Source organism: Eptatretus burgeri, chromosome 13 (assembly GCF_056783735.1).
Source record: "Eptatretus burgeri isolate ZD-2024b chromosome 13, Ebu_testis_v1, whole genome shotgun sequence".
In the NCBI taxonomy this organism is placed as follows: Eukaryota; Metazoa; Chordata; class Myxini; order Myxiniformes; family Myxinidae; genus Eptatretus; species Eptatretus burgeri.
The window spans coordinates 68,405,919-68,426,086 of NC_140973.1; the positions used below are offsets into that span (position 1 = coordinate 68,405,919).

At 39.2% G+C, this 20,168-nt stretch overlaps 1 protein-coding gene across 4 annotated transcripts in view; it reads left to right on the forward strand.

Moving 5' to 3' along the window:
- LOC147014707 (homeobox protein Meis2-like) overlaps window positions 1-20,168 on the forward strand; it is a 268,684-nt gene that overhangs the window by 242,201 nt on the left and 6,315 nt on the right. For all 4 annotated transcript variants that reach the window (XM_085852856.1, XM_085852857.1, XM_085852855.1 and 1 more), the window contains exon 10: window positions 19,877-19,935. In XM_085852856.1, coding sequence (XP_085708982.1) covers window positions 19,877-19,935 — 59 coding nt within the window. The remainder of the gene's footprint in view (window positions 1-19,876; window positions 19,936-20,168) is intronic.

The window sequence follows — 20,168 nt, forward strand, 5'->3', positions numbered from 1 at the left end:
ATATATTTTTTACATTTTTTTTTTGTGAGGTTAACCACATATGTTAGCCTTTCAACAGATATTTAATAAAAGTAAGAGAAAACCTAAAAATTTGTGGACTGATGAGGGTAGAGAATTTTATAACAAGAAATTTATGAATTTTCTCAAAAATAACAGTATTACATTATACAGTACCTTTAATGAAGGGAAGGCCGTTGTTGGTGAACGTTTTAATTGTACCTTAATATAAAATTGAGACTATATAAAAAATTCACACAACTCTGTTCACAACAATGGTCATCTTTTATTCAGGATATTGTGGATAAGTATAATGACATGATTCACACGTCAACAAATATGAAACCATCAGAAACATTAACAAAATTAAAATATGAAAAAGAGATTAATGTCAGAAAACCTAAGTTCAAAGTTGGTGATATCGTAAGAATATATAGGTGGAAATCTCATTTTGAAAAAGGTTATATTAAACGATGGACGAACAAACTTTTTTAAATTGTTTATGTAATAGATACGGTTCCTTGGACTTATAAGATATATGCTTTGGAAGGGGAAGAGATTTTAGGTTCATTTTATTCACAGGAATTACAAAAGACAAAACTAAGCAGATAATACCCATGGGAGCAATGGGTTGTCCCTTCACTCCCTCCTACTATACACCTTTGTGGACACTAGAGGGCCAAGTCCGAGGTGTATAACAGTATATAATGTGTGTCAAGGTGGGACCTTCTTCGATCTGTGAACCCCAAACACAGAATCCTCAACTGAATAGTCAAGGCTTAACTGTGTGTGTGTGTGTGTGTGTGTGTGTGTGTGTGTGTGTGTGTGTGTGTGTGTGTGTGTGTGTGTGTGTGTGTGTGTGTGTGTGTGCGCCTGTGTGCGCGTGCGTGCGTGCGTGCATGCGTGCGTGTGTGTGTGCGCGCGCGCAATGGGAGCAATGGGTTGGCGCTTCACTCCCTCCTACTATACACCGTTGTGGACACTCGAGGGCCAAGTCCGAGGTGTATAACAGTATATAATGTGTGTGCAATGGGAGCAATGGGTTGGCGTTTCACTCCCTCCTACTATTCAATGTTGTGGACACTCGACGGCCAAGTCCGAGTTGTATAACAGTATATAATGTGTCAAGGGGGACGTTCTTCGATCTGTGACCCCCAAACACAGAATCCTCAACTGAATAGTCAAGGCTTAACTTTTGTTTGTTGATGTGTGTGTGCATGTGTGCATGTGCGTGTGTGTGTGTGTGTGTGTGTGTGTGTGTGTGTGTGTGTGTGTGTGTGTGTGTGTGTGCGTGTGTGCGCGTGTCCCAACCCTCACATTCAAAATCTCAACCCCAACCCTCACATTCAAAATCTCAACCCCAACTCAATCCTTGCCCAACACAATGTCTTTTTCAAAATGAGATTTCCACCTATATATATATTTTACAATTTTTTTTTTCTCTTCTTCCAATTCTGTCTTTTAAGGCTTTCAGGTTTGATGACGTAGAAAGGGGGAGTAAGCCTGCACTTTCTTCCCAGAACTAACAATATATATTTTTTATGTTTTTTTCTCTTCTTCCAATTCTGTCTTTTAAAGCTTTCAGTTTTGATGACGTAGAAAGGGGGAGTAAGCCTGCACTTTCTTCCCAGAACTTTCTTGATCTTGCTCCGATCAAGCACCATCCGACAAAGAACTACATCGATAGGCTTAGATCCCAAAGAATGATAGCATTTCAAGTCTTCAAAATAAACCCAACTTTCCAAGTCTTCAAGGTATAACCACATTCCTGTTAAGTTTCCAAGATATGTATCACATTGTGAGTTATCAAGCCAGAACCCACATTTCAAGTCTCCAAAATAAAGCCAACTTACAAAGTCTCTAAGGGATAACTCATTTCCTGATTTTTTTCAAAATTTGTGAGTCTCCAAGGTAGGTCCCATATTTAGAACCATCTTGGCAGAACCCTTTTCCTGAGTTTCCAAGGTAGTTATTTAAACCATCAAGGCAGAACTCATTTACTGATTTTTTTCAAAATTTGTGAGGTCTCTGAGGTAGGTTTCATATTTAAAACCACCAAGGGTAACTCATTTACTAATTTTTTTCAAAATTTGTGAGTCTCCAATGTAGGCCCCATATTTAGAACCATCTTGGCAGAACCCTTTTCCTGAGTCTCCAAGGTAGTTATTTAAACCATCAAGGCAGAACTCATTTACTGATTTTTTTCAAAATTTGTGAGTCTCCAAGGTAAAACTTGTATTCTGACTCATCAAGGTATAACTCGTTATGTGGGTATTGTCTTGATAACTCACAATGAGTACTATTGCTGTAAAACTCTTTTTCAGGATTTTGCTGGTCTCCAAGGTATAACTCTTTGGTTGGGCCATCAAGGTCGAGCACGTTCTGTGGGTCGTGGTCGCTCATAAGGTCTTCAACCAAGCCAACAATTTCGCCCCAAGTTGTAGCAAAAGCAGTATTTTCATATTGTATTTCAGATACAATTTCCTGTGAGAGAAAATAATAATGTACTAATTGAGTTATTTAATTATTAAATGAGTCGATGCTTAAAAGGAACTGAAAATAGGAAAATAACAATCTTACCTCAACAGATAAGAGGTTTGAATCCAGTTCATCAACTTGAAGGTTTAGTTCCATACAAATAGGGGATCTACAAGCAAGCGCATCCCACTCAAGGCCTAGCTCGTTCTCTGGGTCTTGGTCGCTCATAAGGTCTCCAAGGTATAACTCTTTGGGTCATCAAGGACGAGCTCGTTCTGTGGGTCTTGGTCGCTCATAAGGTCTTCAACCAAGCCAACAATTTTGCCCCAAGTTGTGGCAAAATCGGTATTTTCATATTGTATTTCAGATACAATTTCCTGTGAGAGAAAATAATAATGTATTAATTAAGTGATTTAATTATTAAATGAGTCGATGCTTAAAAGGAACTGAAAATAGGAAAATAAAAATCTTACCTCAACAGATAAGAGTTTTGAATCCAGTTCATCAACTTGAAGGTTTAGTTCCATACAAATATTCGATCTGCAAGCAAGCTCATCCCACTCAAGGACAGTGCAGCACTCCATTGTCAAAATTTTTTTTAAATGGAGTCTGGGTTGAACCTTTTATAGAGAAAGACTGGTGGGGGTGGTTTCCTTTGGAAATTCCCTGGGCAAGCCCAGGCAAGCCTTCGTTCGGAAATTTTTCAAAATCATAACATTGTAGAATTTTCTCGTGATTTCTTTGAGTCAGAGATGAACTGGAAATGATGTAAGAGCAGGCGGGGCTTAGGAAAAGTGGGCGTGGCTTATGAAATATCTCGTGAAAAGTGGGCGTGGCTTATTAAGAAGTGGACGTGCTTATGAAAAGTGGGCGTGGCTTATGCAAAAAATAATCTGAGGCTCAGGAGGTGGTCAGACGAGATCATTAAGAGAAGTATATCATTTCATAATGACACAAAAGGGGTATCTTGAAAAATATAAAGATTCAAATGTTTTATTTTTAAATATTTTAGATGGGGATTATTGTGAAAAGAAAATTTAACTATTGAAGGAATTTGAGAATGAACAAATCTTTATAGGTTCAATGAGTGAGCTAAACAATATGCATTGGTTATTTGAAAAAGAGTGCCCCTAGGCTTACATGTTTCAGATATTTCTTCAGAATCACCTTTAACAAATCACATTACTACTTTGCTACTTGAACAAATCTTTATCTTGTTGCATTGGTTATTTGAAAAGAGTGCCCCAAGGTTAAAAGGGGAGACAAATAAATATACCTTGGGCTAAAAAGGGGGTTTATTTTTTAGGGAAAAAAATATGAATTGCTGAAATCCCCCATTCACTTACATGGGGAAAAGTGAGCCAGAATCAGTATACTCACCCTACTGGCGCACCACGCCCATTTTCAGGAAAACACAAGTAGATCATGATATAAACCTCTCCCCAAAATTTTGTCAGGATCGGATCAAAACCCACGGAGCTATGCTCGGGACAGGCAGACAGACAGACAGACATACAGACAGACAGACAACAATAATGAAATATAGTGGTCACTTATTTTTTTCGTGAAAATATTTTTTCATGAACCAATATAGTTTATTTATATTTCATGCATATTGATTTTAATCGATTCTAATATAGTTTAGTCATTTATATTTCATGTAGATATGGGCCTAATATAGATTTGCAATTTTATAAGATGTGGGCTTAATATAGAGCTAGAGAGATATCATTACAATTTCATGAAGATGTGGGATTAATAAAGATTTACGATTTTATAGAGAAGCTTGTTGATCTAGATTCAGCATAATGATATATTCAAATGAGTTTGAATTTAAGAAATATCAATTGTGAGATGAAAAAGAGGTCTTGTTTGGTCCATGGAGGATAGAGAAGACATTGATTTTAATATTGTAATATAGTTTATTTATTTATATTTCATGCACATTGATTTTCATATGCTAATATAGTTTAGTTATTTATATTTCATGCACATTGATCTTAATATCCTAATCTAGTTTAGTTATTTATATTTCATGCACAATGATTTTAATCGATCCTAATCTAGTTTAGTTATTTATATTTCATGTACATTGATTTTAATATTCTAATATAGTTTCGTTATTTATATTTCATGTACATTGGTTTTAATATTCGAATATAGTTTATTTATATTTCATGCATATTGATTTTAATCTATTCTAATATAGTTTAGTTATTTATATTTCATGTACATTGATTATAATATTCTAATATAGTTTAGTTATTTATATTTCATGGACATTGATTTTAATATTTGAATATCGTTTAGTCATTTATATTTCATGCACATTGATTTTAATATTCAAATGATGTTTAGTTATTTGTATTTCATGCATTGATTTTAGTATTCCAATATAGTTTAGTTATTTTTATATCATGCACAGATCAGGTCAGGTCGGGTATGAAAGCATGCGCCAGAGCAGCGCGTCAATGTGTCCACTTTCTGCCGGTTCTCCAGGGGTCTTCATTTGGCCATCCCCAAGGCAGATGTCTGGCCCATCCCCATTTCCTTGAGATGCCGATCAACCTGCTGCAACCACAAGGCACGTGGTCGACCCGTTGGCTCCCTCCACTCACGAAGCTCCCTTGCTGAGATAATCTGGTTAATAGGATAAGCATCAGGAAAAGGAGTCACATGTCCATACATCCTTAGCTGACGCTCATGGACGATGCAGGCAACAAATCTCATTTGAGTCTCTCTCAGCAACTGCTGGTTGGACACAAAGTCCGACCAACGATCGCCAATAATTCTCCAAATCCAACTGGTACCAAAGGAGTTAAGTCTCTATCTCAGATCCCTGGTCAGAGTCCAAGTCTCACATCCGTAGAGCAAGACGCAGCAAGGACCTGAAGAGTTGGACTTTCATTCTCCTGCACAGGTACTGATAGTGCCACACCCCATGATCCAGTGAATCCTTCACTCCCCAGGCCTGACCCAGACATCTATTGACCTCTGGCTCACAGCCAGCGGAGACATGAATATCACTGTCAAGGTAAGTAAATCTTTCCGTGACCTCAACATCCTCACCTCAAACTGGTACAGGCATGATAGCAGCCTCTATTATGTCATTGAAAGCCTAAATCTTAGTTTTGACCTCGGAAACCCGTAATCCCAGCACCTCCGACTCCGCATTCAGCACCTCGAAGTCTCTCAAAAGAATATCTAGAGTCTCCACAAAGATGACTGCATCATCTGTGAAATCAAGGTTAGAGATCTTGACACTCCCTAATGATGCACTGCAGCTTGATCTCTCTGATATCTACCCCAGAATCCAGTCCATACAAGTGCCAAAAGGTGTGGGGGCCAGTACACACCCCTGACGAACTCCACTAACAACTGGAAATAAGTCGGAGATGGTATCACCACATCTTACAGCACTCTCAGTTCCAGAGTAAGTATAGTTCAGATATCAGATTGATAAGATTTGGTGACACCCCATGAAGGCCAAGAATCTTGCAGAGGGAATCCTGATTCACTGAATCAAATACTTTGCAGAGATCAACATAGTCTGAAAGCAGCCCCTGCCGGAAATGTCATCTGCGTTTAGTGAGGCCCCAAAGAGCAAGCATAAGGTCAATCGTTGACCTCTTTGGTGGAAAGCCTGACTGCTCTGGGCGCTGGTGGCGAACCCTCTCAAGAATTATCTGAGTGAAGACCTTCCCAGCACTGAGAGCAGCGTCATCTCTCGGTAGTTGTTGCAGTCCTGGTGATCACCCTTCCCTTTCCAGAGAGTAACAACAAGGCCCCTCATCCAATCAGTTGGGATGATGCCTGCGTTCTGAACAGCACAGAACTGCATGCAACAACATGAGTACAGCATTTCCACCAGCCACGAGAAGTTCGGCATGGATGCCACAGATCCCAGGAGCTTTAACCCATTTCAACTGGTTCACTGCAGCCTGTGTTTCCACAAATTAAGGTAAATCACAGTTGATTGGCGAGTCAGCAAGAGGAATAGTGACACCCCTGATGTCCATCTCAACAGCTGGTGGGTCAGCCTGGTACAGACGCTCAAAGTAACCAGCCCAGCGGGCCTTCACTTCAGACTCCTCTGTCAAGAGCCCACCACCCTCCGCTCTAACTGCAATACACCGACGGATGGACTTGGAGGAACGTAATGCATGAATTCCGCTTTAAGCAGAACGATATTCACTTGACCACAGGTGATGCTTCACCCCCTCACAGATTCCTTGCACATAGGCCTCCTTGTCTACCCATAGCGCATGTATAGTTTTGTACCTGTTGTCCCTGAACAGCTCAGCTCTGCCATTAAGCCTGGCCCTGTGACTCTAGTCAATGGTATCCATTGTCCCTTGTGAGACAAAATTTTTCTTCGCCTTATGGTGAGTTCCAAGCCATCCACTGGCAACATCCAGGATGGGAGTCTTGAGGCACTAAACAATTCTTCAGGATTTCCCAAAGCACCCAGACACCACAAATCCCTACTCGACCTGTTCGCAAACTCCTCAGCTACCCTCTCATCCTTGAGCTTGCCAACATCCAGCCTCGGCTGGGATGGTACCATTCTTTAAGCTACAACTTTAGCTATTTATTAGATAAATATTATATTATTTATCTATTTAAGCTACAACTTCAGAGTTGCTACAACAAGCCTGTGGTCGGTATTGAGGAACTTAGCACTCTGGTAGACACTGCAGTTATGGATCATCCTCATGCGACCATCAACGAGCATGTGGTCAATCTCCTTTGCCACATCTCCAACGTTGGAATACCAAGTCCAGCGATGAGCCTGTGGGAGATGAAACCATGAACCAGCCGCCCTAAGTCCATGACTTCTCACAGTTCCAGACCCATGGAGACCATCACATGTCTCAGAACCATCCCCATCAGTGCCAGTCAATGCATTAAAATCCCCCAAGACGAGAAGAATGTCTCACCTCGGGCACTGATCAACCACAGACTCAATCTCGGCATAGAATGTGTCCTTCACGGTGAGGTTACTAGCCTCAGTTAGAGCATATACAGAGACCAGGGAAATGACACCCAAGGAGTGACGAATCCTTCGTCTCATAATACGCTCATTGATGGGTGTTACCTCAATTATCATTGGAGTCAGCTTGTTGGAGACAGCTACAGCATCTCCTTGGGCATGGTAACCATCAGAGCGACCAGACCAATAGTAGGTGTCATTATCCATCCATCCGTTGGGACCATACTCTGTACTCAGCATTCTGTACTCTGTACAGAGCGCTGCCAAAGCGGTCTTCTGGGCTGTTGGGCACAATCCTGGACGGGGTCACCATTCCAATGCAAGATACTAAAATGGCTCAATCATCCCAGCAAGCTGGTACTCATTTTGCCTACCCAGGCTGAGTCAACCCCACCTGGTATTAATCCAATGGCCAAGCAGGATTTGAACTCAGGACCCCAGGATTCCAAGTACACCACATAAACCATTAAGCCAACACCAGGCATATTTGCATAATACAAGCATTTTAAACAACACATTTGCTTGTTCTGACCCCATTTTTTGTTCCAAATCACGATTGCAGTGTAGAAGCATGTGTTTTTCATCAAATAGTGTGTATTTTAGTTTGTTTTAAGTAAAACAAAATATTTCACACAAGAAAAAGAATTCATGCAAAAACGGTCAAATTTGCATAATACACACACCCACCATGATCTCGCCACTATCCGGTCTCTGAACCTCAGAGAGTGTTGCAATACTGATGTTCAAACGCTGGAGCTCAGATGATAACAAAGACAGGTGATAATCCTCTCTTCGGGAAAGGACATTCCAGGCACCCACCCGAAGGAACCACCTCAGGTTAACCCAAGGAGACCGCCGTCTGGTAGAAGACACAGATCTGTAGCAAGTCACAGATCAAATCTGGCCTCACATGACCTTCATGCACATTGATTTTAATATCCTAAGATAGTTGAGTTATTTATATTTCATGCACATCGATTTTATTATTCTAATATAGTTTAGTTATTTATATTTCATGCATATTGACTTTAACATTCCAATGTAGTTTAGTTTAAAAAATTTCATGCACATTGATTTTAATATGCTAAGATAGTTTAGTTATTTATTTTTCATGCATATTGATTTTAATATGCTAAGATAGTTTAGTTATTTATATTTCATGCACATTGAGTTTAATATGCTAATATAGTTTAGTTATTTATATTTCATGCATATTGATTTTAATATGCTAAGATAGTTTAGTTATTTATATTTCATGCACATTTATTTTATTATTCTAATATAGTTTAGTTATTTATATTTCATGCATATTGAATTTAACATTCCAATGTAGTTTAGTTTAAAAAAATTCATGCACATTGATTTTAATATGCTAAGATAGTTTAGTTATTTATATTTCATGCACATTTATTTTATTATTCTAATATCGTTTAGTTATTTATATTTCATGCATATTGACTTTAACATTCCAATGTAGTTTAGCTTTAAAAATTTCATGCACATTGAGTTTAATTGCTAATATAGTTTAGTTAGTTATATTTTGTGCACATTGATTTTAATATTCTAAAACAGTTGTACTTCGTGGACAATGACTTTAATATCACGTGGTGGCTAATTAGATTTTTCATCAACCTGATGTCAAAATTTCAATCGGTTTGATTGTGTGATCCGTGTGGAATTTTATAGTTGTGAGAGAAACAAAATTAAAACCATTTCTACAAAAAGTGAAAGTACAAACAATAATTGGCAAAATTGAGATTCATAGCTCAAGAAAATGCAAAAGCATGACCAATTTGAGGTTTCCTTCCAACAAATTTGGGAGGGAAGCTCAGTTCGACATTTCAACCACAGAGGGGCCTTCATGACAGACTTATGCAGACAATGTATGCTCCTTTTAAATGCCCTTATGGAGTGGCAGAACAACAAGATGTGAGGCCGGGGAGCCAGCCCAAAGGGGGAAGCACTCTGACATCAAGCTACGGATGAAGGCCTTGTAGGTGGATTGGAATCCAGATGTGTAAAGGAAGGACTTTGTACGATGGAGGATGCCCATTCGGAGGCTGGCTTTGGAGGCCAACTTTGAAATGTGGTTTGCCCAAGAAAGATCATGGTTGATAATGAGACCCAATAGTTTGAATGACTGACGCTCCTCAGGAGGATTGTTGCGAAAGTAGAAAGGAGGGTTTGCCAGACTGTCCTTTTGGATAGAGATAGTGAGAGTGGGAGCTCTGTCAAGAATGAAAGACATATTCTAAGGGTTTGACCAGCTTCTGATTTTTTTTTCAAGGTCTGAAGAGAAGGAAGAGACTGCAGCCTGCCTGTCTGAAGGATGAGGGATGTCATGGCAGAGAGTGAAGTCATAACCAAATAGATAAAGAGGATTTTCTAGAGAGTCAGAAAGATCATTGATGAAGATCAGGAATAGGACTGGGCCCAGAACACCTGGCTTTTGAGTGCCATATCTTAGCTACTGGAGTCGAGGAAGTCAGTAAGCCACGTGTGGAGTTGGCCTTGGATGCCATAGGCAGACAGTTTGGAGAGTAAGGCAGGATGCCAGACTGTATCAAAAGCACAAGATATGACCAAAGAGATGACCCTGATCTTATGTCTGACATTGCGGGCCTCCATCCATTGTTAGGTGAGTAGAAGCTGCATGTCCAAGGTGGAGTGACCTGGTCTGAAACCAATTTGGTGATCTGAGATGAGGTTGTTGGGGAAAAGAAAGGATTTCATATCAACTGCGATGATGAATTCCATGACCTTACTGATGATTGGAAGTAAGCTGATAGGTCTCCAGCTAAGGGGATCAGTTTTTGCACTTTTTTTCTGTAGTGCAGTGTTGTTGGCAGATTTCCAAGCAGATGGAAGATAACCTTGGGTAAATGACAAGGTGAAAAGAGTGGAGAGATAAATGCAAGAGCAGCAGAGAAGGTTTTTAGGACACGTGAGCTGATGCTGTCTGGTCCAGTTGCAGAATCAGTTGAGGGGATGGAAGGGGAGCATACTCCAGAAACACATTTAATAAGGCACCACCAGGTTTGAGAGAAGGGAGGCAAGTGTGAAAGCTCATTTTTGAGGTTGAACAGATGTTATTTTCTGGATCTCCTAAGAATGGACACACACTTGTAGCAGACTTTTTGGAATGCCCTGAGATTGCCTTTGGTTGGATTTACCTTCCAGGAAGAGAGGGCAAGCTATTTCAGAGCAACTGCCACCTCACCACATGATTCAGTGTGACATGGGTGGGAAGAAGGGTAGGATAATTAAAGACCAGATGGGATTAATATGTGCATGGGAAAGAGCAATTGTCTGTGGAAGAATTCCCAGGCTGAGTTAACATTAGGAGCAGTAGATATGGGAGACCAGTCCTAAAGAGAGATGGCTGCTTGCAGTCCCTGCCAATCTACTTGATTGAAATGCCAGACTTTCTTGTGTTGAAGCAGCTCTTTGCGAATAGCCAGAGAGATGTTGACTTTCACAAGCATATGATCAGATGAACTAAATGGTGCAGAGATTTGCAGGATATTTGTTAGTCATCACCAAGTTAGTGTTAGGAAAGTTAGTCAACACCAAGTGCAGAAGGAAGGATTTGCCATTGGGAGAAATCTGGGTTGGAAAGTCCACAGATTGTGTCCGTCCCATGGAGTCACAGAAGTCCTTTGTCAAGGGGCAATGGCTTTCTGAGCCATTGTCCCTTGGCAAAAGGCAAAAGAAAAACAAAAGTGATTGTCCTTTTTTGGAAAAGGAAAAACAAATCTCGAGTTGTTTGTGCTTTTGTGGTTTTTTTTTGAGTGGTTCTCTCAATTATGATTATGGATCCTTCCATCTACAAATTGTGCTTTGATGTTCAGAAAGTGGTTAAAGACAGAGACCAAACAGCATTTGAAAGAAACGCATAACAGGTTGTTGTTGAGCCACGGTCATGTGGTTAACCTTCCCAAGATATCAAACATGGAGTTGAGAGACACAGCTCGAAGTAATTAACAGACAGAAGGTTACAGAAGCTTGTCAAAATGAGACTCGTGTTTGAACTTTTGATGAAATGACCAAAAGGTTCATTGTCTGGCCAGAGGGCACCCACCTCAGCCCTTCTATTTCAACAACCAACCAAGGAATGAATCACCACGACAAGAGAGTGTTACATAAACCAATCATCTTGCAGAAGCTTGGTAACAGTAGTGTGAAGAGCTGGTTGGAGTGTTGAATGCCGGAAGAATGTGTTGTGAGTTAACTAATGATTCATTCTTATTTGTCGTGATGGGAGACCACTCAAAATAATCAGCCTCTTGAACAAAAGGCCAGCAAAATTTTCACGACTCGTAATTTCTACACTTCTGATAACATTCACAGCTGTAACTTTATTGTTCGAGGGAATTTATTATTTTGCATCCTCCAATGCTTTTTCTTCCACTTGAGATTATTTTACATCTCTGTGTAGTATAGCTGTCAACATTCATTAATTGAAGTAATGGACACTAACTTGTTGTAACATTTTGCATTTGAACCTGTTCACCGTATCTTAAATATATTCAATAGTTTCGTTAAAAAAATCTTATAAAGAAGATGCTTTAGAAAATATCACCAAGGTGTAAGAAGGGTATTCAGAATTTTCTCAGAATGAGATACATACTCATAATAGTCGAAGAAGCACCAATATTTTTACATGTTGACGGTATCAACGAGAACGGCATTCGGTGGAGCGAAAACCTCTGCCAGGATGTTCAGTTTACGTGTTGTATCCCACTGATAGGCTGGATCTGCATCCGTACCGAGACCAAAATCAAATCCGCTTGGTCTTGTCACCGAACCAACTCATTCACCGAGTTTTGTCATAATCCATCCACAACTTCATGAGATATGTTATATATCGTTTTTGGCCATATCTATCAATGGTGAAGAATCACTTTGAAAATTTGAGTATCCCGATCTGGATCCGAATCTTCACCATAAACTAATAAATTAATCCTTGTCACACACCCAACCTGTCCACCAAATTTTGTTCGAATCTGTCCACAACGTTTTGAAATACCATCTCTATATTGTTTTTTGGCCCCATCTCTCAACGGTAAATAATCACTTTTAAAAAATTATCATACCGGGATCCAGATTCGGATCTTAACCAAAATCAAATCAATTCATTCTTGTCACACGCCCAACTTGTCCACCAAGTTTCGTCTGAATCTGTTCATAATATTTTGAGATATCTTGCTCACAGACAAACAAACAGACAAACAGGGTGAAAACTTGTGTCCACCTTTGGTGGAAAAGATAATGATGTTTGTCGAGTGTCAACTCAATAATGGACATGTTGCCATTGAACATGACGTTTAATGTGGGGTTGTTTGTAAGATTTACCTGTAGGTCACAGATCTACTAGAATCTATACAAACTTAATCTGCTACTCCTTTATCATTGTACATTGGCCAAAGGCCGAGTTTTTGTTGTTTTTTTAATGAAGAAAATAGATTCTTTTATGCCTCCGCAACCAAAGGCTGGAGGCATTACTTTATGGTTACAACTAAATGCAAGTAAGACAGCTGGCTTCATGTCTTCTCCATGTGTGGCCATGCTCCATGATGTATGCCCTATCTCATCCTCACCATTAGACAGCAGTTCATTACCAGGTGAAGAAATGCCAACCTCAACATAAATGCTTTAACTGAGATATCTTACAACCCACACATCAAGGAAGGTAAATATCTACAGGTAAAGCTACATGCTGAGGTGTGATGAGATTCCATTGCCAGATTAATTGGCTATCTGGACACACCTGAAATCAATTGACTGATTTGGACCTATTGCCATGATTGTGGACTCACTGTTTGGAGAGGTTATGGGCTGAAAGGGTCAAAACCTCCATGAAAAACAGAGCCCAGCCAACGATCCAGGCAGTGTGAAAATCTGCCACCCACTTGCAAGTTACTGAATTTCTTACTTTCAACACGCATCTATTTTAGCCGTTACTGTTCAATAAATGAACGTAATTGTTGTGAGGAACAGTTTTATGAAAAAAACAAAAACGATTTGCTTGTGTCCATTTGGCTTGTGGCAGAAATAACTGCTTTGGTGTGCTTGGTTTATGGAACGATGCATAAGCACTGACATCCTTGATATAAATGTATTGGATTGCCGTGGCATCATGCGTAGTGAAACCATGTTTCCTCCTCTCACATATTGCATCTTCGTTTCTGTGACACGCTCCTTTGTGACTATATCACGTGCCTTTCCTTAACAGTTGTTAATGTAAGTGCCTCGTGCCCGTCGGGTTCTGAAGAATGGCTTCTTATGGATTAATCTCTTTGGCCCATTATTTATGCAGAGGGGAAGATCTTTAGTTTGAGATGCTGGCCTGTAAGGCAAACAATGCACAGATGGAAATATTCTCAAAGGCCTCTACTACTCTATTAGGCCAGACATTTGAGTATTCTCAAATTTATTTTAACTCCTTCCTTCTTTCTCCTTTCCTAGTTCACATCCTTTCTTTGTATCTTCATCCTCCTTCAAAAGCCTGATTTCTTTACATATTGGAGAGTATGTCGGCGATTTGGTTTCAACCTCTGATGCTGCAAGGAAGTCATAATAAAGTGAATACCAAAATCTACTCAATTGGGTTTCACCTTCATTGTCACATTTTATACTCGGCTGTCCTATTCCGACTTGATTGATGGGTTAACCGTGATACCTTTTGTGAGATTCAACTGCCTGACATCATACATCTGTCTCTTTAACAATCTGAAAATGTATCTCCCTTTGCTTTAACATAATATCAATCATTTTTTATTTTATTTTTGGAGAGATCCTTTTTCAACTGCAGCTGTTTTTCTCACCCTGAAGTTTTGTAGAAGATAATGATTTCCATTGTATTCAAATATGGAAGAGAATGTGAATTAAAGACCAGGTCATTGCACATATTAGATACTGTTATGGACATTGTAAAATAAAAGACAAGTTTCTCTTTCTAGAATTGTGTGAATAAAAGCAGCTCTGCAGGAAGCCTCAGTCTGCTCTTAGACTCTCCTTTCAATCCCACTCTGCTGAGTATCCATTGTATAGCTGCTCTGACGAATCCAGGCCATTGCCTCTTTATGGGGGTCAGAGCTATCCATTTCAAGAATCTCATAAACAAGGGCACACACAGAGGTCAGAGAACAAACGAAAGTTCTTTCGAACGGGCCCTGTTCTGTTTTCCACAATTATCCCTTGTGTTGTGATTGTTTTACTCTCTTCTTTGCGTTAGAACAAAGGATTACACTTTGCATAACTTTTTTCAATCAGCTTACATTCAGAATGAACCGGTACTTGTTCCTTGGTTGACATACCTGACCTGCCTTTCAGCTTTTCTCACATACCTTTAGAGTGGGCGGAGGGAAGAGTTCTGGATAAACTTCCTTTTAAATGAGTTTGCAGAAAAGCAATTGGCTTCGGGGGTCCCATTTCAGTGGCAACCACGTTTGACAGTCCATAGGTGTAGAATTCAATTTGCAGAGGGAAAAGGAAGAATGTCGAGTGTTTTTTTTTTTTAGGAATAAGCTCTTTGTTGTTATGACTTATGGCTGGTGCTAAACACAGGCAAAGAAAATGAACATTGGAAAATGTTATTTGGAAAGAAAAATATGCAAACACTGATTTTGTCCATTTAATTGAATATTTTGATGCGTTGATATTGTTCCTTTGGGCTTATGGGATAGCCTAGAGGTATACATACTTGACTCTGAGCTGTCTAACCTGGTTTCAAATCCGGACCCAACTATAAATGGTCATCCTCGTGTTTCACAGGCAGGGTGATTCATCAATGGGTGTGCTGTTCCTCAGCTGGACATTAAACTGTTAATCACATCTGCTAGCATTAGTTGGTGGATGTTAAAGATCCCAAAATGTCCTTTGTGAAGAGTTGGCGAGTTATTGCCGGCACCTTGAACAAATTAATAATTCCTGCCATGACTGACTGGTTTAAAAGCAACGACAAACTCCCTAACTTCACCAAGCCACCCAGCCAGGGGCATTGAGAGCCAGCACAGGCCCTGAGGAAAACAACCTCAGGGCCTCCACCCCCACCCTTTCTCTCTTACATTTGTATAAAAAATTACAGTTACAGGAGAAGCTCGGGCCCCTCAACGGACCCCGGGCCCTGAGGCAGCGACCTCCCCCCAACCCATCTCGACGCCCCTGCACCCAGCATATAACTAAATCACCCAGGAATAACCAAACCAACTTCGCTTAACCCATAGGCAAGTGATTGTTTTGAAAGCACTGACAGTTATTTCAAAAGTATGGTACATTGACAATGATGATGATTAATTTTTCCTTCAAAAAGTCCTCAAATGTTAAGTATTCATAAGATTACTTCTCTTATTCATCGAATCCTACTTTAACCTCTCCATGAAGTTGCAGGAATAAAGTCGAAATGCTTTGACAAGGACAGGATAAATTTAAAGGCTAAGATCATTTTCCACATCATCAAATGCTTTAGTAAAACGAAAAAGTTTTCAATAAACCTCTGTAGTAAACACGTGCTATTGTTTCAGCAAAACATGCAATTATAAGCACATTGTGTCCATTTTATTTTGACTGACTGCTCGTTATATCAGGACAAAACAAGGCTGGGAATATCTACGTGAGTTGCCTACTCATTCTAACAACATGTTGTACCATTAGTCCAAATATATATTAATATAATAAATCCTTATATAAAACAGTGTATTTGTGTATTTGTCTGTCCCCCTTCATGAGTGATTTAAGAAGGGTTTGAAAGGCCAATTTTTTTAACACCACTGTGTGTTCACCACAATCTATTTTTCAGGATTAAAAAAAAAACTCGAAAAACATTTTTCTTAGAAGAGTAATTATGTCTCTTCCATTGGAATTGTAGATGGTGACTTGCAACCGGGCCTCAAGGGCGATGTACAGAAGCATTTTTTAAAAATTAAAAATAACAATAAATACAAGACGCGTGGAGGTGAAATTTGCTGCACGTGATGTGTAACATGCACAGAATAAAACAAGTGTTCATTTACATCCATAGGATGTCCAAAATATAAGGAAGATATATTCACACCAAACACTCAGCCGAGGCTTCAGACTTTATCATGCTCATGAAACTGTACTGTAGAAACAAAACGCCCCAGAACATTAAGAAAATAGGGTCACATTTGTATGTGCAGCATTTTAAAATAATGCTTATTGTTGCGTAATATCATATCTTCTCATCTCCTTGCATCTTTCAAAGAAAATAATTTCAACCCATCATTTCTGACAGGCTTTTATACGAGTAATATACATAATGATAATTCCTTTCACACCACGAGGCGTATGGGGCTGCCAAGGCAATTTAATTTGGCTAAGGAATACAGTATTGGATGGGTCACCACTCCGGCACATCATACATATATATATATATATATATATATATATATATATATATATATATATATATATATATATATATATATATATATATATGTATATATATATATATATATATGTATATATATATATACAAAAAAAAATAAATATATATATATATATATGTAAAAAAAATATATATATATATATATATATATATATATATATATATATATATATATATATATGTAAATATATATATATGTAAAAAATATATATATATATATATATATATATATATATATATATATATACATATAAACATACATATACATATTTATATATATACATATTTATATATATATATATATATATATATATATATATATATATATATATATATATATATACATACATATACATATACATATGTATATTCCAGGATAATATCCCTTCTTTAGAGCCTCTGTCACAGATTAATGTGTTTGTATAGTACGTCATGACTGGAAATACTTTCAAATCCTTTAATGAATGATCCACATTGCAGTGGAAATTAGGCATGCTATTTTACCCTAGCGATTACTGAGGTCACAGCAAGTTCACCCTCAAAATACAGCCTTGCTCCGTTGCGTGCAATATTAATCGGCTTTTTAGTTTCGCCTGCCTTGTTTTCAATGCCACGTAGCTTAGCTGGCCCTACAAACAGCCGGACGATTGCTTATGCTTTTCTGTAAAGGGAATTTCTCAGAGACAGAGGGAATCAGAGAGGACAGAGTAAGAGAGAGATGGAGAAAAAAAAGAGAGATGGAGAGAGAGTGTGTGTGAGAAAAATATAGAGGGAGTGAGGAAGAGAGAGAGATTGAATAAGACATTTCTACCAAGAGTGAGCTCGAATAACGTAGTAATTCTGTCAAGTTTAAATTTGCAGTGACTTCGGCATTCTACTTTCCTTTCCCACAGATAAATCCACATCTTCTATCTTTACCTACTCATATATTTACCTGTGTATTGTAATATAAATAAATTGTACCACATTCTGCGGGAGCGTACATTCAACTCGTGTCTTTCTTTCCATTGGACTTGTAATCAAATCAAAGTGAACATCTCAAAATATCAAAATTATTTCTCCCACCCCCGACGACCTCCCCTCCCCATGCGTTCATCTCCATGCCTCATCTCACAATTATTCGTGCATTCTAAAAAAAAAAAAAACAGTCACATGACACATTCAAGGTCTGAGGTGCAACCATGGACTGAAAATTGTCGGCTTGACTGTCTGCATGACTTGCACCTGTCCCATTGTGCTTTCCAAGAATAATAGATTGGTTAAACATTATTTTTGATAGAATCTTATCTGCACAAATTTCCATCACTTTGCCATTTACACTCTTGATTCAGTCATGAGCCATTCACCATTTATATAATACATACAACATAACTGCGTTACCTTATATTTCTGGCCTGGTTTCAAAAATATGGAAGCAGTGTTATCCTAATGTTTGCCTTGGATGTTCATTTTTTGCAGTAGTGCAAAATATTCACCGATCTGGTTATCTTATTTGGGTGGTGGCAGGATACCTTAAAGGTATGCACACTTGCCCTTTGAGCTGTTTTGCCTGGGTTTAAAGCCTGACCCAGGTGTAAACTCTCAACCTTGTGCTTCATATACAGGGTGAGACATCAATTTGTGTGCCATCCATCGGATGGATGTTAAGCCAGGCGATACACCTGCTAGCATTAGTTGGTAGTTGTTAAAGATTCCACGGGGTCTTTCAGGAAGACGAGGTGAGTTATCACCGGTACTTTGAACGAATTACAAATTCCAGCACAAATCACCTTCAGTCGAGTGTCAGGTCTGATCAGGTCTTCTTGAAAGACTTGGACAAAGAACATCATCTGGCCGACCTTACAAGTACGTGGGAATAATTAGTGCCATTGTAGTAGTAGTATTAGTCGTAGTTCTTCTTCGATTGTATGTAACACAAGGCTGTGGGGTAGCATCATTGGCCAAGGGCATGGCTGTGCCTCTGATACAATGCCCTCTGCTGGTTCGGGCAGGAATTCGGAATCTGTTCATGGTGCCGGTGATAGCTCACGTACTCTTCACAAAGGACACCTTTGGATCTTTAACAACCGCCGACGAATGCTGGCAGATGGGGCCCCTGTTTAACGTCCATCTGAGGGACAGCACCCACATTGATGAATCACCCTGCCCGTGAAACCCCGGGAGGACAGTTTATAGCTGGGTCGGGATTCAAACCCAAGCAAGACAGCTCAGAAGCGAGTGTGCATACCTCTCGGTAGTAGTCGTCGTAGTAGTAGTGTTCTGCTTATCTCATTTGTATAGAAATATACCAGTGATTATGTAATATACTTTCTTTCCATTCCATAACCTCTGGAATAAATTTTTTTAAGTTCTGTCTCCCACAGCCTCTCCTCATAGCTTCGTCTAGCATGGCCCAGAATTGATCTAGTCACCCTACACTGAAACCTATCTATGGCAGGCAGCTCTGTCCTTCCTCAGATGTGGTGACCAAAACGATACAAAACCCGCATCCCTTCTTTGTCCATCTCTGCTGTTGGTGTTCCCCTCTTCTCTTTCTGCTGTTCATTTTGTACTATTGCGTCCTGATCTGTTCTCTGTTCTCGGTCTTAATTGAACCTTGACTTTGTGTGCAAATTATTTTTAATTATTCTATTTCTTTCACAACAATAACAATTTAAATTTTGTACATGCCTTGTTTACAACTTTCACCAAGCAATCACACATTATTATTCTGCTTCAATAAGCCCTTATACTTGTAACATGAGCTACACAGTGTAACAAAGCACAAAGTTTCCAATTCAAACAAAGTTGAGCAGTATAATATTTGATTCTCTGGTTTTAATATATGTGCAATAATACATTTGATGCTTGCTAAAAGTATTTGACTTTGTTGATATTGCTGCCATCTTGAAAATCCGCTTTGTTCTCTTTTCTGCCTTTTACCCATTGCCCCCATTACCCCCCCCATCTCCACCCCCTCCACCCACCCCACCCTCCTACTTACCACCCACCACCCTAAGGTTCATCAATGCTCGACGGCGGATAGTCCAGCCCATGATAGATCAATCCAATCGGGCAGGCAAGTAAATAATTTCTTTGCTCTCGCTTTGCCAACACCATATGATCACACCCTTATCTCCGGTCATCTTGAATTTGTATAAGGCAAGAGGTAATATTCCGATTATATATTCTCTCCAAAAGTGACGGGAATGTAATGGCTTTCGGGTTGCTGGTTTTTTTTTGCTAATCTAACACTTGCTTTCAAGTCCAATCCCGACTGTCTTCATTTATTAAATTTTTGTCCCCCTTTTG